This window comes from Culex quinquefasciatus, chromosome 2, assembly GCF_015732765.1.
Source record: "Culex quinquefasciatus strain JHB chromosome 2, VPISU_Cqui_1.0_pri_paternal, whole genome shotgun sequence".
Taxonomy (NCBI): domain Eukaryota; kingdom Metazoa; phylum Arthropoda; class Insecta; order Diptera; family Culicidae; genus Culex; species Culex quinquefasciatus.
The window spans coordinates 169,808,195-169,832,988 of record NC_051862.1 but is presented as its reverse complement, the minus strand read 5'-3'; the positions used below and the strand labels follow the sequence as shown (position 1 = coordinate 169,832,988).

At 37.9% G+C, this 24,794-nt stretch overlaps 2 protein-coding genes across 2 annotated transcripts in view; both read right to left on the bottom strand.

The window, feature by feature from the left end:
- The window catches only part of LOC6031333, a 143,729-nt gene that overhangs the window by 100,295 nt on the left and 18,640 nt on the right, over positions 1–24,794 (bottom strand). The window contains exon 2 of the mRNA XM_038253325.1: positions 4,686–4,727. The gene's annotated coding sequence lies outside the window, so the exon portion shown is untranslated. The remainder of the gene's footprint in view (positions 1–4,685; positions 4,728–24,794) is intronic.
- On the bottom strand, positions 14,149–21,548 carry LOC6031335. The gene is made up of 4 exons (XM_038250909.1): positions 21,450–21,548; positions 21,257–21,309; positions 21,074–21,199; positions 14,149–14,500 (listed from the first exon to the last, which is right to left on the bottom strand). Exons 1-4 carry the CDS (start codon positions 21,546–21,548, stop codon positions 14,149–14,151), a joined length of 630 nt encoding a protein of 209 aa, XP_038106837.1.

Here is a 24,794-nt window from a genome sequence, read left to right as displayed (position 1 = left end):
ACCCTTAGTTGCTGAGATATTGCCATGCAAAGGTTAAAAAACAGGAAAATTGATGTTTTCTAAGTCTCACCCAAACAACCCACCATTTTCTAATGTCGATATCTCAGCAACTATAGGTCCGATTTACAATGTTAATACATGAAATATTCGTGAAATTTTCCGATCTTTTCGAAAAAAATATTTTTAAAAATGCAAAATTAAGACTGACATTTCAAACGGGCCAAATATTCAATATTACGCCCATTTGAAATGTTAGTCTTGACTTAATTTTTTTTTAAATATTTTTTTCGAAAAGATCGGAAAATTTCACGAATGTTTCATGTTTTAACATTGTAAATCGGACCTATAGTTGCTGAGATATCGACATTAGAAAATGGTGGATTGTTTGGGTGAGACTTAGAAAACTTCAATTTTCCTGTTTTTTAACCTTTGCATGGCAATATCTCAGCAACTAAGGGTCGTATCAACAAAGTCCTAAAAAGCAAAATGTAGAGAATTTTCTCAGCTTTTCAAAAATATTTTTTTCAAAGATGGGCAAACATGGGCACTATTTTTAAAAAATAAAAAACTGCGACTATTTTCAAAAAAGTTCCCTAAAAATGGTTATAACTTGAAAACGGTGCACTTTATCAAAAATTCACTAAAGTACTTTTTGATTGCAAATTCGATTTTACATCGAAAAATGAAGTTGAAAAATTTTTGCGACCAATATTTCGATTTTTTGAAAAAATCTGTATTGATTCAAAAAATCATAACTCGGTCAAAGATTTTTTGCCCATTTTGGAAATTTCTGAAAATTTGGCATTTTATGTCCTCTAAAACATATCAAAAAATAAAAAAAATTAAAAATAGTGTTTTTTTGCAAATCAAGTTTTAGTGACAAAAAGTTAAATTAAAAATCACCAAATTTTTTTTTACCGTGTATCATTTTTTCCAGTGTAGTCCATATCCATACCTACAACTTTGCCGAAGACACCAAATCGATCAAAAAATTCCTTCATAAGATACAGATTTTTGAATTTTCACATATCATTTTTGTATGGACAGCTGCCAAATTTGTATGGAAAATCATATGGACAAACTAATGAAGCAAAATGGCTTCTTTGGGCATACCGAAGGCACCAAAAAAGTTTCAGCCGGATTAAAAAATACAAAAATTAAAATTATAGAAAAAAGACCGATTCCGTAGAGAACTGCTCAGATTCAAAATGATTTGTTTAGGCAAAAGTAGTGCATCCAAATGAAAAAAATACAGATTGAAAATAAAATGTAAAAAAATGTTTAAAATATCAATCTGATAATGCTTGAAAGATAACAAAATCTTATCAATATCCCAGATAATAGGTTTATTTTTATCATTTTTTAACGACTTTTTCAATCTTTTCATCTCAATTTTGTAACTGTGAAAAAAGTTTCAGTTTATACAAATCATAAAAAAATTAAAACTACAAGCATATGATATTTGAAACATGGTAAATATTTAGTAAAAAAATCTTGAAAAACAAGAGAACCTCGAAAAACCTCAAACAACAAATGATACACCACTTTTTTGCCAAATTATCTCGCGAATTAAATTTGGCCCAACCAAAAGCTAGCCAATTCTTTCCACAGCAATTAGAGAATTTTCAAGCTCATCTCCATACGAACCACGGGCCCATACCAAACAGTTCAAGATCACCAGCAGCGGCATTGCTAATTAGCCGGCCCGCGCGCGCTCAAGGGTACGTGTCTTGAACGAGCAGCAAATTCGAGAGGGCCAAGGCAGGAAACCAAATGACCTACAAATCTTGACTTTTTTTTGATAAGGACCTATAAACAAAAGTAAACATTGAGTGTATCCCGCTTACTCCGATGGACTTTGACATAAGGTGTGAAAGGGATACACTCAATGTTTACATTTGTTTATAGGACCTTATCAAAAAAAAGTCAAGAAATACTACGAGTGTTCAAAAAACGCACACAACTACGTACGACGGCGGGCTATCGATGAGTTTTCGGACCACGTTCGTCGTTGTGCTCTGTTGTCGCAAGAGGCATTATGATGAGGAAAAATTGAGATCGAAACAAAGATTGCGACCAGAGAGCATAACGACAACGTCATCGATTCTCTCGGAAAGAATGCTTCTAATGCTGGAGGTCCCCATTAGGCCAATAGTGTTGTACTCTTCGAAGTTCTATGGTCATGGGCTGCGCTCATCTGGCAAGTCCATATTAGCAAATTACCCTTCTTGGCACGGTGCAAACTCTTTTCGAAGCCAATTTAAGATAATATATCGTACACACTTTATTTCTCACACTCACACACACTCTTTGGAAGATTTAAAGGTATATATGATTATTTTTGTGTGCCAAAGTAACGGATTTTCGGAGTCTCCTTTTTTTTTGTGGGCTGCTGCTTAGGCAAAGAATCTGACCAACAACAGCAGGTCCAAAATAATAAACTCGCGCGGGAAATAACAGCACATCTCGCGGAAGGGGTTTAGGCTTGGTTTTTATGCCTTTTTTCCCCCGCCACTTCTTGCATTGGTCAGTTCTTCAAGATGAGCAATCAATCTTACGCCGCCGCGATGCGGGCATATTTGGCTATAGGGTATTGTTTTTTTGGGGTCATTAGTAGCGAAAAACATGAATTTGTTATTGATGCGCTTGCGATCGAGAGGAGATTGGCAGATTTGGGATCATGGTGGGAGCATCTTTTTTTTTGCTTTTTGTTGGTGGATCCGGTGAGATGATTGAAGCATTTTTTTTTTTCGCGTTGTCTTCTCAGGTGGTGCCCTCCGTCATGGGGGTCAGAGATTGGGCGCGCGCACTAGTCAAGTCACGATAGTAGGTTATGGCGCTTGGGCGATTGATGAGTTTTTGGGAGTTTTTTTTTTCACTTGGATAGATGATCGTGAAAAATGTGCGTACTGGGTCTTGACCTAATATACGAAAGCCATCGTCATTGGCCGGGAGATGGGGTTTGATTGGCGTCCTGGGAAAATAGCAAAATGAGTCATTTTTCAATCTGCGTCAGGTTTTGCTTCTCAAATTGATTATATCGTGCAAAAAGATGGGAAAGAAGTTTGTGTTTCAGGGCAAGTCTTATGGGGTATGATACTTAAGGTCCCCAGAATCATCCCTCTGGAATTGAAAAAATGGACTGGAGCGAAGCAGCATGTTATAGAAGTTTGTATGGAGACAAAACTTAGCCTGGACGAAAATTGTATTTCGTAACTTTTCACGATTTTAGTATGCACACTTCAAGTTATTAAAATGACAATGAACAACTATTGAAAAGCGCAATTAGTCCGAAGGCATCCTGGAAACCGGGCAGGCCTATACAGCGTGAACGAAACCCACATTTCAAAGAAACGTCAGCGGAGGAAGAAGGCGTGGACATACTCCGATTTTTTAAAGCATTGCACCAATGATTTCGTAACAATTGTTACAAGGTGGTAACTATCCAATAAAAACACATGGTAACAGTAATCCAAACCCACTGTGAACCAGTGATTCCAATCAACGTTTGCCACTTTTACACACGTGCAAGCAAGTGAAATCCATAACGAACGTGTCTGCATACAATTCCGAGGCGGAAAACCGGCAGCCCACGTGTAATCACGCGTGTACATCGGCGGCCAATCTCGCACGACAGATCTTCGACTCATCCATTAGGCGCGCGATCGATTCGCTCCAAATACTGCACAAAGCCCCGCGATTTCCCTTCCAGTCGGTCCAACCGGCCAAGATTTCTCATCGCGGCTCACTTGGGCAGGGGTGCATGGCGGAAAAATCGTCTTAGAACCTGTATTAGCCGCTGGCCGTTCGACGAGCCAGCAGCAAGTTGGTCGTCGTTGGCCGGGCAATTGCGCCGATCATAAAAATCCATAAGCCGGCTAATCGGCTGAAATCGTTTATTGAAGTCAAACTATTTCACACGCCCACGAAGCCGGCGATGTGGGTCTATGGGTTTATTTTTATTTTCCTCCCACTACCACCCCTTTTCCACCGTGGGCGGCAAATGCAGTGAATGCTTCACGAAATGAAGCGCGAATGGTTTTGAAATCTGTTTCACGATGCATCATGAGGGTTGGTTTGGACCCACAGCGTAGTGCTTGAGATCTGTAGTGAAATTCCCCGAAGTGTGTGGTCTACCGAGAGACAGTTTAGTAGCATTTTACGGTGGTTTAACATGTTCGATTTGCAGCAAGAATTATTTCATAGACTGAATTTTTTTATACACATTCTAAATTCAAGGTTTGTCCACGCATCGGTCCTCCCCTGTAGATACTGTGAAATGAGATCCGTTCTCAGAATCCTCTCTGCGGAAAACACAACACAGTAGGGCTGTCCGCTTTGATTTTTTTTATTGTGAACTCCTGTTTTGATTTGTCTTCAATTCCAATTTAAATCAGTTTTGGAATTCCAAAGGTAAGTAAGCTGGTTTTTTTTTTCTATTTGATATACCGTTATCATTCCGACCTGAATATGTCTGTTGATCCAGAAAAATCAACATCAATAGAAAATTATTAACTCGTAATTACGAGTTCAAATGTGTTTCCATTGTGCGTGACCTCAAGCATATTTTGGAATATATTTGGAAGGTATGATTACTACCCAAGGTTTTTTCTCTCTTCATAATTAGATAAATGCTCTAATAGTAACGAATTACACAAATCGATCAACAAATTTTCAACACTAACCTCAAACTTGCTCTCGTCCAAAGTATCCAATTGCTGGCGGATCTGAAAGAGGAAAAAAACACATGTATTACTCTCGTTTGAAACAAGTTTGCTTTTATGACTCCCCTCCCGACATAATAGTTTTACAACCCAAAGTGCACCCAAACATTCCCCTCGCTGCAACATGGAAGTCGGTTCGTTCCGGTAACAACAAAAAAAAAAGCATTTGCATCGTCGCCGTGACTCCATTTGGCACACATTTCTGCAAAAGTTGCTCTATTTACTTGCATTGCACCCTCGGTGCCCCAACATTGTACTGCAGCAGACACATGCAAGCACCGAGAAGGCATTACAGATTTATATCTTAATTGTAATATCCAAGGTGAACCCAAAGTGCACTCTGGCGGGGCGCTTTTCAGCAGCAAATTGAGTTCTTCGCTCGATGGCTTATTTTTAGTTGTTTTTGTTGTTTTGTTCTCGTTGCTTCCGAAGTCGGTCGTCTCGTCTCAGTTTTTTTTTGTCGGTTGAGTACCATTTCTGACGAGAGAGCCGGCATCAATTTCACTTGGCGTTGTGTTTGTTGTTGTTGCTGCTGCTACTTCGGATGAAGTTGTTTTATTTTGCTGAACTTTTATATGCATATGAGAACACGTTTCGGGAAGTGAAACTAGTTGCTATTTTACGGACGTGTGCATGACACGGCCAGTGATAATTCACTGTGGATGATTATTGCGATATTCAAAAAAGGGTGGCTAAATGCCGCATGTTTACAAAATAGGCTAGTTTGGCAACAGTGTGGAGAATACTATGAAATTTAACTGGTCATTAACATTGGTTAATTGGACAGAAAACTATCAAAATTTAGGTGTTTTTTTTATTTTGCCTCAATAGGATTGTTCAAAGCATTTTTAAAGTATTCAACATGTTGGTACAGATCGCGCCGATGAGGGAAAGCAAAAGTACTCATCGAGTGGGTATTATTCGGGGACACTACCAAATGCTCACATTCGTAATACTAGGTTAGGCATCGGGAAGAAATCGTCAATATCGACTGTTAAGTCGCTGTACGCGGGAAAGAAGAATCAAAACAAACTGTGAAATGTACAGTAGGTGATGGTTTCTACTAGTTTGCCGCGCAGTCGTAGAAAGTGATCTGGAAAGGAAAGAATTTTGATTCTTGCTCGCGAAAGGGAAGATTGTTGTTGGGAGAAAGGTTAAGTGAGGAAACTAAATATGTAAGTACTAACAAGTTGTTAAAACAAAGAATTGAAATAAACAATTTGTTTAGCTTTTAGCGAGACCATCAACATCAGGTGTTTTAATCTCCGCTCAAAAGAGGCGACCTCAAAACTCCCCAACACAACATATGATAGTAGTTTATGCAACAAGTTGCAAAACCAAGATTTTTTCAGCACGAGTCGTACATTTATCCAACGAGGATTACCGGCTTTCCAAATTTAGGTTATGTCAAAATTTAGTCGCACTGTTTGCTAAATTTTGTTTCAAAATGATTTATAACAAAATAGTTCAAAAAGGCTTTTTCGAACTCAAAAATTCGCCAAAAATCAATTTTCAGCAATTTTGTGAATTTCAAATAGCATTGAAAACAACAACACTTATTTTTTTTGAAAATTAGAATGCAGTGAATAGACCTGTTTTAATGTGACTTTGACTTGCTTTAAAAAAATCAGAGGTCATTTTTGGTTGAGTTTTAAGTAATATCTCCTATATTTTAAGATAAGTATGAAGTTATTTTTTGTTTATACTAAATAAGATAAATGCAAATTAAATTATTACAAATTATTGAAGAAAAGTAAAGTTTTTCATAGAGCAAAAGTTACTCAAAATTACCTTCTGGGCACAGGATAAAAAAGAGGAAAAATGTAAACAGCAGATGGTTAATTAAAAATTATTCAGCAAAGTGTTTCATTTGTTTTCTTGGACTTTAGGCTGGTGCAAATGTTATTTAAAGTTTTTGTCCCTCCAGCCCCCCCCCCCCCTTAATGTTGGTCCGAAAATCGGGGGGCAAAAAAATATTTTTTCAAAAAACTTCAAAATTTTAATGTTGCAATCAGCTGAAATCAATTTAAAATACATTCCTTTGCGTTTAGAATCACTTTTAGCTTGTTTTGAATTTTAGAAAAAAAATATTTGATTATTATCGCAAAAAGTTTATTTTGCTAAAATTGTTGTTTTCTTAAAATCTTACATATTTTGTAAACTTGCAAAAAAAACTGTACTGGTGTAAAATGCATTTTAAAACACTTTTTCCATGCAAATGTTGAAACTATGGCTTGTGATTTGAATATTTTTTTTTAATTTTTTGCCCTCCCCTCGATCTCGGCCAAAGCCGAGGGACAAAAACATTGAAACATATTTGCATAGGCGTTAAGACATTTTAAAAGGTAGCCTAATGTATTTTTCAGATATAACAGAGATACCTTTGGATTAAAATTATGTTAAGTATTTGAGCTTGATTTTAATTATAATTTAATTTTAAATTGAAAACATTTAAATATTTCACATAGAGTTCGAATTGATGAAAATGATTTTTTCTTAGTGTCACCTTATTAGCCTAAAAACAAAAACAGACGATATTTCAAAAAATATTGTTGCAATTTTTTTTATCAATTCAATTTGTGCTTTTATTAAAATTTAGCAGTTCTGTTCCAAGATGTTACATTTGCAATTCAGAGATTTGGAGAACCTTTCAACTGAGATCAATTCACAAGCCTTTGCAGGGAGGGTACATTTTCTACGTTTAGATTTTGCTAGCTGAGGGCTCTTTTAGGGAAAATAAATTTTGAGAATGTTGCGATTTTAAATGTTAAAAATTTAAACTTTTGCAAAATTTGCAGATCTTTTAAAAAAAATAATTTAATTTTTGCCTTCCTCACCTTACTGAGGAAAGGCTATAAAATCACTCGAAAAATGAACTTATTAATTTGACCTCGTAGACCAACCTTCACGTATACATATCGACTCAGAATCATGTTCTGAACAAATGTCTGTGTGGATGTGTGTAGGTTAGTGTGCCCAGAAAAAACGACCCCCTGCTCCACAAGCGGAAAACGGTTTTTTGAGTTATTTTAAGCATCTGTGTAAATTTTGAGCAAAATTGGATGAGATTAACCCATTGATACCCGAGCCTAAAGTTGATGAAAAAACAGTTTTTCATACAAAAATGACTTTTTTAAATCGCTAATAACTTTTCAGGATCGAGTTTTACAGCTTTGGTATGTTCTACAAAGTTGTAGAGCATTAAATTTTCAATAAGAATCTCACTTTTGGGAATATTAAGATGGAAGCAGCTTACCGTGCAGACCAAACCGTAAGAAATTTGGGTTTTCCATACATTTTTTCGATTTTTCCCATACAAACTTCACCTCCGAGTATCAATGGGTAAATGATGACCGATTTTGCTCATATTTGGCCCAGAGTCCTGAAATAGGTCAAGGAACAATATTCAGCTTGTGGAGCGAGGTTTTGAAAAAAAGTCCCATATTCTGGGCACCCTAGTGTGGGTGGGTGGACAAAAAAATTGTCACGATTTTGGCGTATGTCCGGAAGATTGTAAAAAGGGTGGTTTTTGCAAGATGTCATGTTATACATTTTCAGAATGGTATTTAAAAGACCTTTCCAATGAGCCTAAAACATTGAAGATCTGACTACCCTATCAAAAGTTATTAGCACTTAAGTGTTATTTATACACTTTTTGGAGGTCGGATCTCAGATATTTCAATGAAAATGATGTCCGGGTCCATCATGCGACCTGTCGTTAGTTAGATAATCGAAAGACCTTCCAAATGAGCCTAGAACATCAAAGATCTGACAACCCTATCAAAAGTTATTAGCACTTAAGTGTTATTTATACAATTATTGGAGGCCGAATTTCAGATATTGTGATAGAAATATTGTCTGAATCTTCCATGCGAACTATCGTTGAATAGGTTTTTTATCAGACCTTGCCGATGAGCCAGAAATATTGAAGGTCTGCGAACCCTATCAAAAGAAATTAGTAATAAAGTTGATTTGTAAAACATGTTAAGGGGGAATGTTGCTATTTTTACTAAATGTATTGACTTTAGGCATCAACCGCCTAAAGGTGGATTAAGTAACGTTTTTTTTAAATTAAGATTTACTTTTGAAAAGGTCTACAAATAGATATTTTTTGTTGAAAATTTAATCGATTCGAATTCTTGACCAGGCTGTATCTCAGAAACTAATTCTTGATTTTTAAGTTCTAGAGAGAAATTTGTAGGAAATTTGCTCAGCTGTTCAAACTTTTTTTTTCAGGAGTGCTTATCTTTCAAGAAGTTTTTTTGAAATTCAAAAGAAAACTTAAAAGTCATCGAAAATTTATTTATTAAAGAAGCTATAACTTGGAATCGGTAAACTTTATCAAAAAATATAACGCATTCCCCCACCATACGGACGAACGAACGAATTCATCCTGAATTTATGTTTGTTCATTTAGCATTTGAATTTCATATTTTCTCAAATATTAATTTCTTGCAAAATATGGCATCACGTTTAGCGGCGTCAAATGATTTTTGTGGCTTTTTTTAAAGCTTCCATTTTACCGATATTTTCCGAAAAAAAGATATTAGAGACCCAGTCTAATTCAAATGTCGCTCACAGATTCTTCCATCGCAGGTGAAAATTCAATAAGTTCATGTTTTCTTTGAAAATGTATAATAAAACTCATTTCAAAACGATGCCCATCGATGTACAAGTTGGAAATGGTTGTTGTTGCTATTCTAATAAACATCATGCGATTAGCATAAATCATAGAATAATACGTTCTCTAACTGTACCTACTAGAATGCAGTTTACACTCACCAACTACCATGGCCCAAGTAAGGTAGCAACATGCTGGGCACAAATGGCCGCCTTAAACTCACAACTCATCCAGCCATTGAATATCTGTATCGAGCTTGTAAAGTCCTTGTTTTAACGATCGGCCTCCGGTGGACTGGACTGGCTTGTGAGATTTCTGCGACCAAAGTTGTGGTTGGTGTCTCATTTACGCTGCTGTACCCTGTAAGACATTGAGTTCCCTCCCTCGGTGGAGGTTCCAGTGTGTGTGTGGGCGGTTCTCGCGTATGGGATTCTCGTGCCATGTTGACGCCCCCGCCTTCATTGGACCCATTAGTGACACCCTGGCACGCCGCAGGACGCAACCCGTTAACGATCGACTCCACCGCGCGCGCCGTGACCATAAAACTCACTTAAATCTTGGGTAATTAATTTTTTGTTTGTCTCAATTGCTGGCGAGTTGTGTGCACGTACCGAACCGCGCCACCGCACCGGACAATTGCGGCATCTGGGTCGGTTGGCTGGAGAGTCTGGAGTGGAGCGTGCCCGGTAATGTGTACAACTGCAATAAAGTACTTAGTCAAATTGGATCATAAAACATGAACGGAACCGGTGTGTGTGTGCGCGCGCGACGTCTAGAATTGTAGTTTTGAGTATAGACTTCGGACTGTGTTTGTGTCCATTATTCTCAAGTTTCCGCAATAAAGATTATCAATGAATGAGGAGAAAGGTTTTGACAGGTGAGGACTTGACTTGTACTTTGTTGTCAGAAGAGTGAGAACCGGCTTTACTTCTGTCTCACAGGCAGAAGGTTCAGGAATCAAATCCCGGTTGATCCCCTTGAAATTAGGATCAATGAATTTGTGTTAACTGAACCAATTCAATTTCAAACGCTCACCTATTTAGTCTCAAAGTGAAACCTGGTTATGGTAAAAGTTCAACCTATTCCACAGCTCGACAGCCTTTCTTCTTCAATTGAGGCGATCAATAGGTAACTTTTTTTAAATTGATTTTTTGCGCTCTTCTCTCGTGTGCACGGTTGCCAACGCCATCGTCCAAATCTGCCCTAGTCTCCGTCCGGAAAGTTCACGAGTTCACGTCCCACCCTCTCCGGTCCTAACAAAGCGTTTTCCCCCCGCTCTGTTGGTTGGTACGTTGATGGGAGCTCGATCAACTCGATGCGGGGTAACGAAAATTCAATTCGGTGGCCCACTTACGATGGGCTCTGCACACACAACCAACAACCTGGGGTCAATCCGACGTCATGTGAGGTTTGTGGGCGCACATTCGGGGAAAATAGGCCACCACGGTTGTACCTTTTGCTTTTCCTGTCCTGTCAGGTCACGGCTGCACGGTGGCTCGATAAAAGGTTAATGCCGGTGCGGAATGTGTATAATTGCAATGGTCATTGAGAAATCCGCGCGGAAATGATTGGTCATCGGCGGATGGGACGTGGCCCAAAAGTGGTTGGCTCGTTGTCGTGGGTTGGTTTAGGCGGAGATGAACTCGTGGTGGTTGCCGCCAGGAGAGGTCGAGGTCAAACCGGGGTGGCCGCGGCGAATCGACACAATTAGTGGCAATTCGATGAGTGGGAGGAGGAACTGCCGTGATGACGACCCCCGAAACGGACTGGCGCGAGAAAACGGTGGGTGGGCACATCCTGACGGCACGCTTTTTGGAGGGCGGTGGTTTCCTTGAGCGGTGGCATACATTTCACTTGAACGGGGTTGATTTGAGCGATTAGAGCTTAATGATGGTAGGAGAAAGGAACCTACTTTGTGAAAGTACTCTTGATGAAAATAATTTCTAAACTTGTTTTCTTACTTTTATTAAATCTGCCACGTATTATTGTCGATAGATCCCGTCAGTGGGGGTGACTACGGGCCAAAAACGACACACCTCTCGTAATTTCTTAATAACAAAAAAATACAACGTCGAAAATCTATTAACGTACAATTTTTCATGGATAGTTTACTAAAATTTTGGTGGAATTTTACGAACTTTTATTTTTTTTATTACCTTAAATGAAAATCTTTGAAAATTGTCATTTAAAGTAGAGTTAGAGGGGGGTCATTGGGTCAAATGAAACTAAAATGATGTTCAAATACATAGATATGGTAAAAACAAGTCATCCAATAGTGTTTCTTGTTCGAGGGAATCGTATTGACATGCTATAATGTTTGAAGTTGAGATTTTCAAACATTTGGGCACTTTTTGAACAATTAAAAAAATATTTAAAAAATGATCTGTTCTAGAAACGAGATTTTTTAAGCCCAGTCTCACACTCCATACCCAATGTCACCTCTACTGACGGTCACAACATTTTTATTTTTTTAGCTTTTAAGTGTTTTTGAAAATCTCTGACTCAACGCGGTTTCAAAATACCCCAAAAACAAAATAATAAAATTTGGTAAATTGAACTTTAAAATAAAAAAACTCTAGAATTGTTAGTTCGAAATTAAAATTACGAATTGAATAGAACGAAATACGAACGAAATTGCTTGGAATCGAAAAGTATCCAAAAAAGCTTGACAAGATTTTTTTATTTTATTTTTTCAAATGAAAAGTTGAATATTTCAATGCTAAGAGTGTCTATTAATGACATGTTTAAATCTGGGATGGGTGTATTTTCGTTTTTTTTAATTAATCTTCCAGAAACGCTGTATTATAAAAAAAAACTATTCAATTGAAATTTTTGAGTGCTCTTAAAACAATATCCAAAAATAAAAAAAAATCTTGTGGACGTTTTCAGTAGAACAATTCGAAGGTAAACGTGAGTTAATTGTGATTAATTGTGAGAACGCCTAGGTAAAGATGTTAACCCTCTACAACCTAACCCCGCCTGTAGACGGGTTTCGATCTAAAAAATCGCAAAAAAATAATTTTCCAACCGATTTTTGATCTTAAAAAAGCATTAGAAAGAAGGACTCTTAAAATTTTAGAAAATTTCTGGGTTGGAAATTTTACTTGTTTTATGTGACTTTGCCAATGTTTTTAAAAATGTGTTTTTTTTAAGGGAGCAAAAAGAAGTATGCAGTAATTTTTGTAGTGTTCCAGACTATGCCTCTACGCATTTTTTTGAAACTTAAATGATGATAGTGCCATTCTATAGCAGAAAATGTGAAAAACATGCAAAAAATTGAAAAAGTAACTGCAAAAACGTGAAAAAATTAGATAGGCAAAATGTAGTTATATTAGGTGGTAGAATAGGCCAAATACTACCAAAAACAAACATAAACTAAACAAGATAAATGCAAATTTCAATACTAAAAATAAAACAAGAAAAACACAAAACAAGAGATGTAAAGTTTTTTGTAGAACAAAAGTTGCTCAAAATGACCTCCTGAACACGGGAAAATAAATATTTTCGAAAAAAAAAATTTGGGCAGTAGAGGGTTAAGCAAACAATTGGAATTTCTTGATTTTAAAAATTGGATTTTTTGAAATTAAAATAGAGCTTTATTTTCAAAAATCTCAAAATTTTGCAAAAATCTAGTATGTGATCGAAAAGGACAAAACAAAACGAGTTATTTTGAAAAGTGCTAAAAGACAATCTCATGGGAAATTGGACGAGCTTTCCGGTAAAAACATTTTCGAGACTGAAAAATCGAGTCTGTCATATAGAAATTGCCAAAAATAATCAAAAAACCTAATTTTTCAACAATTTATTTTTTAAACCACTGTAACTTCACAACGATTGGACTTAGGACAATGGTCAATATGGAGACTTTTATGTAAAATTGTCTGGAGAATTGATTCCCGTATTCGGTTTTTGAAAATTTTGGCGTTTAGAGCACTTTTCAAAAACACAGTTTCAGTAAATGATTAAAAGTAAAATTTTGAACGAAAAAAATCGTGAGCTCGCTTTCAAATTTGACTTTAAAACATAAAAATAAAAAAAATCTCATAAAAGTGGAGTGGATTTTTGTTTCAGCGTATTTTTTTCGGAAAGCCCGTCGAATTTCCTACAATTTTGTCTTTGACCACTGCAAAATTTCATTGAAATCGGAGAGGGTCGAGAAAAAACTTTTTTTTTTCAAAAAAGTACCAGGAAAATTCCTGTTTTGGGCTGGAATTGCTCTATTATATTTTTTTTATTAAATTGTGCAGTTTAAAGCAGTTCATAATCGATGAAAAAATAATAAACCTTTTCGATCACGAGATTTTGCGCCGATTTAGTTATGCCCAGTTTTGATATGTTTAAAAAAAGCTCAATAATTTTTGTTGAACTTTTGTCTAAAGAAGTCTTGTTACAAAGAACACTCTTTTGCTTTGGCTTTTCTTCTCTCATTTTTCTCTTCGGATTCTTAGACATTTTCTACAATTTTTAATCTTTAACATTTTCATATTATCTTGGTTTAATGTTTTTCCTTTTTTGCGTCAGTAATTTTGTAACTTGGATTTATTTTTTACTGTAAGTCTCAAGATTTTTTGTATGAAATCAGTGAAATAATCTATAAAAAATAAAAATCAAATCAAATGAAATAAGTTACACCGTTGGTAAATACAGTTTTTTTTATTGACAGGTACCGAAGCATGGTTTGTCTCCAAATTCATTGGAGATTTCACTGTGAAACAGTAATAAACAGTCAAGGAACTTTTATTCTAATGTGGCAATTTGAGATTTCTTCTTCCGCTTCTTCCCTCCAACGAATTCCCCAATCAATCAATGGTGCTGATCAATGTTCGAGTAGCTCTCCCCGTGCGGGTGCTGAGCGTGGCCAACGCGCTGCACGTGGGCCTGGAATCCGTTGTGGTCGTCCGAGTTGTAGGTCACCACCCGGTGCGTACCGTCAGCTTCGTCCAGCGAGTACGATCCAACAACGACCTCGCCATCCCGGTGCTCCCACTGGCTCTTGTGGTCCCCGGTGTGGGGATCCTGCACCCCGTACTCGAACTTGTACTTGGGGTAGGCATAGTAGTCATGATGATCCAGCTCGTAGTATCCGGCGGAGACGACGACGACCAAACAGGCAACCAATGCAATGACCTGGACGATTCGGGAGAACCCGTTAGAACTTTATAGGGAAACAAGGGTTGTACTAGGCGACTTACTTTGAACATTTTGGATCTCCTGCTGCTAGTGACTCTGCTGAACTCTGAGGGGGTAGTGTACTCTGGTAGAACACTTCAACTGAACTGACACTACTAGTAGTGCACCGCAGAATATTTATACCATCAACCGAACCAAGTCTTCTTCTCGAAGTTTGCACCGGTCGTCGCCTTCGTCACTTCTAATAGCGCCAAAGTTCGAAGAACGTGCGGCAATCGGGCCGAAAAAATGCATAATTTTCCAATTTCTGCGTTCCATCGGCGGATTCTGCCAGCTCTGACTACCCCCACAAAGTATAGCCCACCGGGGATCGACCTTGCGAGACATTGAACGAAAGAAAAATTGAGGCTCTTGAGAATTACCGACTTCTGCTGCTGCCGCTGCTACATATTGAAGTGTGCTATTTGCTTTCAAAACGGTTTGCAATTTTTTCTTTCATCTGGCATGCCGGTTCGTCCGTCCGGCCGGCAAACCGCACTGTGGGAGTTTTTGAATAGGTCAAAATGTAGTTTTGCGTTATTCAAAATATTCGATTTTCTGAACAGTTGACTTTTTGTTGGGTTTAGAGAATTTGTAATGCCAAATAATTTTTTTTATCGTATAAAACTCATAAATTAACTATGAGTTATGCTCACTGTGGAGCATTTTCGAATTTACCGCTATAATGGGCAGGTATTTGTTTCAATTCATCGCGATGCTCAGACAACAGACACGGTGCGAAAATTGGCTGCCTGGGAGTTTGCTGGTAGGTGAAACGGAGTTTGAGCCATCCTCCGCTCCGTGAGACTCCGTAATTATGATTGGTTGAAGAAAAATCGCGATGCACCTTGACCCAGGTCGCCCAATTTGACTGCGCGGTGTGTCCTTCCGATTTTGGCGCGTTTTGTGTTTTTTGGTTTTGCAATTTGGATGCACCGTTTGTAAATTTTCTTCTATTTTTTTTTATGTGCAAGTCAATTTTTAAGGTGATTTAATGGCATTTTCAGTAAAGAAAGCAAAAAACATCGTCATACATATCTTTTTTTTCAATTACAATATTGAATGCCTGCTCTGAAAACCTAACCATGGTAGTATTGTAGGATTACATTGAGAACACCCACCGACATAAATGCGCTTGGATTGACTGATATGCGCAGTCAAATATACTATGTCGAGAGCGGTATGGTAGTTTTAACCCTCCAATATTGAGAGAATGATCATGATTTTGTAATTGCTACCATGCATTTTTTTGGAAGCATGGTACATTATACCACACGGCGTGTTTTCTGGGCAACCTTAAGGAGAAAAAATAGTCATCACTACTTTCAAAAGTGTCTTATAGGAAATTTTCTCAGCTTTCCAATGCTTCTAAGAGCGAAATGTTTCATCGGGAAATTTCTGAGATATCTCTATTTTAAGTTTTTTCTTTTAAAATCCTAAATCATTTATTGGACACTTTTAAATAACAGTCCAGGAAACTTGTCAAATGATGTGTTTCATGTGTCTTTTACTCATCGAAATGTGCAAAATGAGACAAGAATTAACTTTGTAGAAGGTTGCAAACCGCTAAACATTTTGAAAATTAGGTTTTAACCGAATTTTTTAATACGTGGGATTTATTTAAATATTAAAATAATAAAACCGTATTGAAATATTATTTTTACAAGAACAAATAGATTATTACATAATTGTTGTATACAAATAACACCAGTCTGCTCTGATTCAGCTTGGAATTAGCTGATACAACCGAAATTTCTACAGGTTTGAGATTGATAGGGTATTACAAGATTTTTATGAATAAATAGCATATTTCCTTAATCAAACACTAACAAGTTGCATGGATACAAAATATGTTCAATACTCGAAATTGAACTGCAAATTACTGTTGCTAGCTTTAGGAGAAATACTTTTCATTAGTATGAAGTGATTGTTTTAGTTTTTTTTTGTATTAAATGATCAAGGAATTAGCAATATTTTAGTAGTTTATATTTAAGGCTCTCATCCTCAATCTCATCTTTAAAAAAATATATATTTGTCTTGATTTTTGTTCAAAGAGTTTGGAAAGAAAGTTTCTGTTTGATTTTTTTTGTTAAAATATTATTTAATTTTTGTTCAAACAAAAAAAAAGTTTGTGACGGTGTTTTCAGCATTCTGAATTGGAAAACTCGAGTTTTAGTGCTACTTTTAAGTGCATTTTCAACACAAAACATTTTATAAAATTTTATCTTTATTCTATACTCATGAAAATATTACTTTTGAAGCTTGCTACAGTAATTTGTAGTACATTTTCGATTTGAAATCATATTTGTATTTATGTTCCTGGTTAAAGTTTTCTTAAGGAAATATCAAATTTATTCATTAAAATTCAATAATACCATTAACAATCACAAACCTGCCAAAGTTTCGGTTGAACAAGCTAAATCAGAGTAGACACGTGATATTTGTACACAAAAAATATGTTATTATCAAATAATTCTTGTAAAAAATATATTTTTACACTGTTTTATGATTTTAATTTCTGAATAAATCCCATATATTCAAAAACTTAAACAAAACATAATTTTCAAAATGTTTAGCGGGTTGCAACCTTCTAAAAAAATGTTTCTTGTCTTACTCATCAAAATTTGCAAACATTTTGATGAATAAATGACTCATGAAACACATCATTTGATAAGTTTTATGAACTGTTAGTATAAAGTTTCCAATAAATAATAAAGGAATTTAAAACCAAAAAACTTAAAATAGAGATATCTCAGAAATTTCCCGATGAAACATTTCGCTCTTAGAAGCATTGGAAAGCTGAGAAAATTTCCTATAAGACACATTTGAAAGTAGCGATGACTATTTTTTCCTGATAAGGTTGTTCTAGAAAACACGCCGTGACCATATATGTGTTTACTTTTGCTGACAAACCACGGTTAATTTAATAAGCAGCATTTTTAGCAAATGTTCTTAAAATTACCATGGTCGGGCTTTGAGTGTGGTTTACATTTGGATGAAAACAATCTGGTAAAACATGTAATAATTGTTAGAAAATTTTCCCCCCTTTTTATCGCTAATTGTTGAATTCCCGAAAAACTATTTTTTTTATTTCGATATTTTTGGACATATTTTAGGCGACTAAAGCCTAAAGGCATCTTTTTGGCCAGAGTTTATGATGGTGAAAAATCTAGTACCGGAGTTATGATTTTTTGAAAAAATAGTGATTGAATAGTGAATAGCTTTTGCACCCAGAATTCTGTTACAGACATTTTAGTATCTTCAAAACTACGAGAACTATCGATATATTTTTTATTCATCCCCCAAATAACTGTCTTCGTAGTTTTTACAACAAAGTTTGACTATTTTCACAATCAGATTCTTGCAGGATTGGGTCCGTAAGTTTGACAATTTTGGAATAAGAAGACAACAACTTCCTTGGTTGCTGTGCACCATTAAGTGATCTAGAAACTTGATTCACACGAGTTGACGAGTATAAACTTTTTTTTAAATGTTTATTGGTTATAGAATTGGATGCCTTAATCTTGTTTTATCAGATTTAATTTTAAGAAGGATTGTGGTACATAAAATATGTTTTATGAGCGTCGTCGTTATTTTTATGAGTTTTTTAGCACTCTGTAAATTCATTTTTTAAACAATTGTTTATCAGTTTTTAAGTACTTTTATGTATTTATTTCCCAATAAAATATGTTGTTGCAGTATCCATATCCATATGGTACACTTGCCCCACCTGAACAAGATTTTTTTAAAACTCTCAACAAAAATAACCAAAAGTTAAATCATTATTTTCTAATAGGTGCAAGTCATTGGTAGGGACACTACTGATCTAGGAAAAATAGCATTTTCCTTCCAAATACAAAGAATTTACATTTACTTTCCAAATACAAAGAAAACAAAGGTTTTGAAAAAACTTTATTAAATCTTATGCCCTGTGACGTTTACGTCGTTTTAACGGTTATGTGGTAGTAGAATCAGCTAATTGCATTGCTAGAAACAATTCCTCATACTGGAAATAATCAAAATTGTAAAAAATACGGCCGTAGAAGCGATTGTTCCTCTTGCCCCATATGGTCATCTTGCCCCACCTTCCCCTACACCAGAAAATCAATAACAGGAATTTAACTTTTTTCGGGCGACACAAATCGTATTTGATCCTCAAATTCTTCACAGGTCCAAAAGCATCTAGCGGGCAAAATTTAGTTTATAAATTCAACAATGAACAAATAATCTCTAACAATATAATCTATCTTTACTTACAGACATGATGAACAATTGCCATTTTGGTATGATTGAAATTTGGTCTCACCTGAAAAAAGAAGAAAAAGAAATAACTTAAGAATGTGCGGAAACTTGTTATACTAACTAGACAAACATAAAAATGCTAACAATCTGGTTATGATTTCTCCAAAGAAATTTGTTAGGGCTCATTTGCCACTTTCATAGCCTTGTTTACGATGTTATTAATTTTTCCAACTATTTCAACCGTTTGATCTGAACGCTCAGATAAAACTAGAGAGCATCACTCAGAACGGAATCCGCCCCGTTGGGCGCATAACTTTTTAAGACCTGCAGCTCCGGTTCTAACCTCATAATTAACTAAAACATCATCCGGCGGCGGCGGCGGTTAACGAAGGCAAACAGTTTTAACTAGCCGCGGTGGCTTCTTCTGCCAGCCACATTGTATATTGAGAAAAGTGGCAATTTTGTACGCGGCTTTTTTGCGAGACCTGTGTGAGACCAAACGTTTGTTGTTTTTTTATTGCACCAGTAAATAAAATTCCACCATCAATGAGGTAGAGAGACAGCGAGGGGTGGGGGTTGCAATTTGTCCGTCCACTTAAAATCCGATAATGATTGGGTTGAATAAATTTTTCCCCGCGGTTGCTACTGCCGTTGAAGACGACTTCCCAGGCCTATTAGCAAAGTCGCGGCTATAATTTGCGAAACTTTTTACGCACTTTTCAAAGTGCAACAGTGGCAGCAGTGTGGCCAGACTTAAAACGTCTAATAGCGGGCGCGGGTGATCGTGTAAATAACTCCTACAGCTTCTTTACTGTATAAATGTAAATTTAAAAAAAGATCTAACTACACACCAAAGGATTTTCTCTCGGCAGCATCCAAACAGTAAGTCATAAGTGACATTTCAGTTTGACAGATATGCAATTACTGATTTTTCACCAATGTTTTGTTCATTGCCGAATTTCAGCAAAAGTGATGATTACTGAATGGGGTGCCCAGAAAAAATGACCCCCTGCTCCACAAGCGAACAACGGTTTATTGGGTTATTTTAAGCATCTGTGCACATTTTGAGGGAAATTGGTTGAGATTAACCCATTGATACCCGAGCCAAAAGTTAGTGAAGAAATGTTTTTCATACAGAAATGACTTTTTTAAATCGCTAATAACTTTTCAGGATCGAGTTTTACAGCTTTTGTATGTTCTACAAAGTTGTAGAGCAATCAATTTTCAATAAGAATCATACTTTTGGGAAAATTTGGATGGAAGTAGCGCACCGTGCAGACCAAACCGTAAGAAAATTGGATTTCTCACACAGCAAAAAAATGTGTAAATTTGGAAGGTGTAATTTTAGAAAGTTGAATATTACCTCTTTTATGATGTAATTTTACCTCAATTTAGACTGAAATAGCGTCATTACACCAGAATAGTGGTAAAATTACACATTTTTTCTGACATAAAAGATGTACCCCGTTTTAGATGAAATTTTACCATGATTTTTTTTCTGTGCATACATTTTTTCGATTTTTCCCATACAAACTTCACCTTCGAGTATCAATTGGAAAATGTTGACCAATTTTGCTCATATTTGTCCCAGTGTCCTAAAATAGCTCAAGGAACAATATTCAGCTTGTGGAACGAGGTTTTGAGAAAAAGTCCCATATTCTGGGCATCCTACTACTGAATCGCATTCAGTTATTTATTTTACTGAAATGGCAATCCAAATTTTTATGTCAATAAATTTTGATATAATAGTCTTTATTTGAATATTTTCAAATATTTGTATCAAAATGTCTATAAAAAGAATATAAATGTGAAGAATGTGTATACTATGATTTATCTGTAAAAAATAGTTTAAATTTCAGAGTGTCAAAAAACTAATTCTTTAAAAAGCAATTTGTTACATTTTTAGAAGATTCTATAAAAATTATAAAAAATTAAACCAGAAGGTGGCACTTTTTCGCCGAAAAGTTCTCAAGAATGAGATTCTTGTTAAAAATTTAGTGCCCTCCCACTTTTTTGAATGTATGAAACAATCTGACAATAAATCGAGTTTTGAGCATTTACAAAACTTATACATAAGATATTAAAAAAAACATTAATTTGAAGAAATATGATAAACTAGTTGGACCAAAGTTACTCCCAGTTACGATAATAGTAAACAATCACACCCATACCGAGAGGCACCGAATGTCGGAAAATAGATAAAATTATTAATAATCTGTTTAGCGCGTGTTGTTTTTTTTCTCCCTCCAACTCTTCGGCGCTCCGAAACCGTTAGATGGTCGAATGGTCAGACCCCAGGAGAGGAACAGGGTGCTACGGATCGGACGTGGCCGGACCCTGGGTTGGGGTGTTTTGCTTTCTTCGCATCTTCATCGGGCTGTCCGGCCTTTCACGAACGGCCTCCAGCAGCTGCTGCAGCAGACGGTTTGAGGAGGTCCCCGCGCTGGAGGTCGAGATCGTTAGTTAATAGTTTGTATTGGGTCCCAGTGAGCAGCCCCACACGGGTTGGAACTGTGTGAGCCAGCTGTGCCCAGTCTCGAAAGTCTGCGGCGTCTGCGGAGCAACGGGACGTGTGACTAGGCCCTAATGCGGAGGTGAACTGCGAACCGCTCGAAATTTCATCAATTATTTATTTAAATCTTTGCAGCTGATTGATCCCCAATGATTGAAAGGGTCTCGATGTTCACCCATACTGTTCGGCCCCAGGGAAGGACGGGTAGACGGTCGGCGTAGGGAGTTTCTTTGATGTTGAGGATCTTGTTACACGGGTTCTTCGGGTCGTTGCGTAACATCGATCATGATTATATTCCGTGACAGAAGGTTGCTACAAATAAGAAGTTTTTAGGGGTTCAACACAGAAAATTACTGGAGGTCATCAAGGTTTAGTTTCGCGATAACAAACGCCACATCAATTCAACTAGATAGTTTTTATTATCACATGCTACACCTTCTCTGGACATCTTAGGAAAGGCGTATGTAACTATTTTAGGGTGGTTCAGGGCTCCTTGGAAATGCAAAAATGTCGTCTAGACCGTTGCATTGTTGATAAAATCATTGCTCTATGTCCACAGAAGCTCTCCTGAAATTTTCAGCCAATTTGGTTCAGGTTTCGTCACAGCTCTTTCGCTTTTAAGTTTGCATGCGTTTTCCATGGAGAATATTCACTTTTTTACATTTTCTGACCGCAAAAATCATCTCCCGAACCAAAATGGCTGAAACCTGAGATATATATCAATTATAATATGGGGAACAATTTTGTAGAACACTTTAACTTAATCTGAGCAGAACTGACTTAGTTATAAGTGGATTAAGTGAAGGTGTCGAAGTTGTATTTTCCAAAGGGCCTCTTTCGCTAAATTTTCCCCTGATGGCTCACTTTGATCCATGGCAAATCGTTTGACAACTTGTTTGTTGTTGATGTCAGAAAAAATGGGCATGATGGTTTCAACTTCGGTGGAACAATTTAACCAGATTTCTTTCGTCTTTTTCAGGTTCCAGTTGAACAAGAGCTTTTGGCCAGAGAAGTACATGACTCGGACCGGGCTAGGTTATCCCAGAGAGATGGAGATCGATGCGGAAAACACGACGAATGTAATGATTTGCAGCTTCCGTTTGCTCGACCGACGTTTGCGCTCCGGCGATGTACGGACGGCCAGTGGAGCTCCAGCTCCACACTGTCGCTTCCATACAACTGGGAAGGGTGAAAGGGGGAGGGGGATTTTTTGGTTGATTGATGCCTTACGGTTGTGTCTGCGATCTTCGACACCGGTGCATCTTTTCTTCCCAATTCTTCCGTGTCCGATGGCATCCCGAAAGGTGTGCCTCCTGTGCGATGCAGGCCAGCAGACTGAGGCTTGTCGTTCTTAACAATTATGGCGGAGGATATCGCCAACGACGGGGGAAGTCATTATTGGACGTTGGCAGATGCCGCAAGGGACTCATACTGCTTTGACTGTCCACACTTCCGAGTGAGTTCCTGTGGGGCTACCTGTACTCTATCCAGCGTGAACTGTCCACTAGAACCTATGGCGAGTAAAAGAGGTCTATGACTTGGTCGATGGTCCTCAGATCAGATCTTTTATAAAACCGTGTTCGGGAGTAGTCCTTAGAAACCCTCGGGACTGAATTCCACGTATCTACTAATGCTTTGCTCTGGTCAATTTGGCGATCAGCTTGTCCACCATTGGAACAAAACGCAGACTCGAGCATGGAAGAACGTAGGGGGGAGGGAGGGAGCGAGAGGAGAGAAGTCCACTGATAAGGGCTAACATCGCGATCATTATCAACGGTCTTCGGGACATCAACGATCGAGGAAGCGGACATCTTCTCCGATTTTCTCTGAGAGGATCGAAGTAGGGCCGTCGCACGACCCGTCTGCTCATGGTAGTTGGGTTCTTGATGATCCACAAAACGGAATCGACGTAACACCTTATAATGTGGCCCTCTTAAACCTTGCGGTTTCGTCAACGGATCTTTGCCATCCAGTGCGTCATCGTTGACCGGGGAGCCGGCCTATTTTACTCGCCATAGGTTCTAGTGGACAGTTCACGCTGGATAGAGTACAGGTAGCCTCACAGGAACCTATGGCGAGTAAAAGAGGCCGGCTATTCATCTCGTCATAATTCAATTGACATCAACTAAAAGTCAGGTTATAAAAAAAAGCAGAACAAAGCTGCTTAGCTCCTACTAAGTGTTTATATAGGTATTCGGTGCCCTCTCCCCGTGCCATACCTTCACACTTAGGAGACCCGGGAGGCGGAGTCTTGTCGCAAAAAGATCGATACACACCTGTGGATCCGTTGACGAAACCGCAAGGTTTAAGAGGGCCACATTATAAGGTGTTACGTCGATTCCGTTTTGTGGATCATCAAGAACCCAACTACCATGAGCAGACGGGTCGTGCGACGGCCCTACTTCGATCCTCTCAGAGAAAATCGGAGAAGATGTCCGCTTCCTCGATCGTTGATGTCCCGAAGACCGTTGATAATGATCGCGATGTTAGCCCTTATCAGTGGACTTCTCTCCTCTCGCTCCCTCCCTCCCCCCTACGTTCTTCCATGCTCGAGTCTGCGTTTTGTTCCAATGGTGGACAAGCTGATCGCCAAATTGACCAGAGCAAAGCATTAGTAGATACGTGGAATTCAGTCCCGAGGGTGTCTAAGGACTACTCCCGAACACGGTTTTATAAAAACCGATGATCTGAGGACCATCGACCAAGTCATAGACCTCTTTTACTCGCCATAGGTTCTAGTGGACAGTTCACGCTGGATAGAGTACAGGTAGCCCCACAGGAACTCACTCGGAAGTGTGGACAGTCAAAGCAGTATGAGTCCCTTGCGGCATCTGCCAACGTCCAATAATGACTTCCCCCGTCGTTGGCGATATCCTCCGCCATAATTGTTAAGAACGACAAGCCTCAGTCTGCTGGCCTGCATCGCACAGGAGGCACACCTTTCGGGATGCCATCGGACACGGAAGAATTGGGAAGAAAAGATGCACCGGTGTCGAAGATCGCAGACACAACCGTAAGGCATCAATCAACCAAAAAATCCCCCTCCCCCTTTCACCCTTCCCAGTTGTATGGAAGCGACAGTGTGGAGCTGGAGCTCCACTGGCCGTCCGTACATCGCCGGAGCGCAAACGTCGGTCGAGCAAACGGAAGCTGCAAATCATTACATTCGTCGTGTTTTCCGCATCGATCTCCATCTCTCTGGGATAACCTAGCCCGGTCCGAGTCATGTACCTCTCTGGCCAACAGCTCTTGTTCAACTGGAACCTGAAAACGACGAAAGAAATCTGGTTAAATTGTTCCACCGAAGTTGAAACCATCATGCCCATTTTTTCTGACATCAGCAACAAACAAGTTGTCAAACGATTTGCCATCGATCAAAGTGAGCCATCAGGGGAAAATTTAGCGAAAGAGGCCCTTTGGAAAATACAACTTCGACACCTTCACTTAATCCACTTATAACTAAGTCAGTTCTGCTCAGATTAAGTTAAAGTGTTCTACAAAATTGTTCCCCATATTATAATTGATA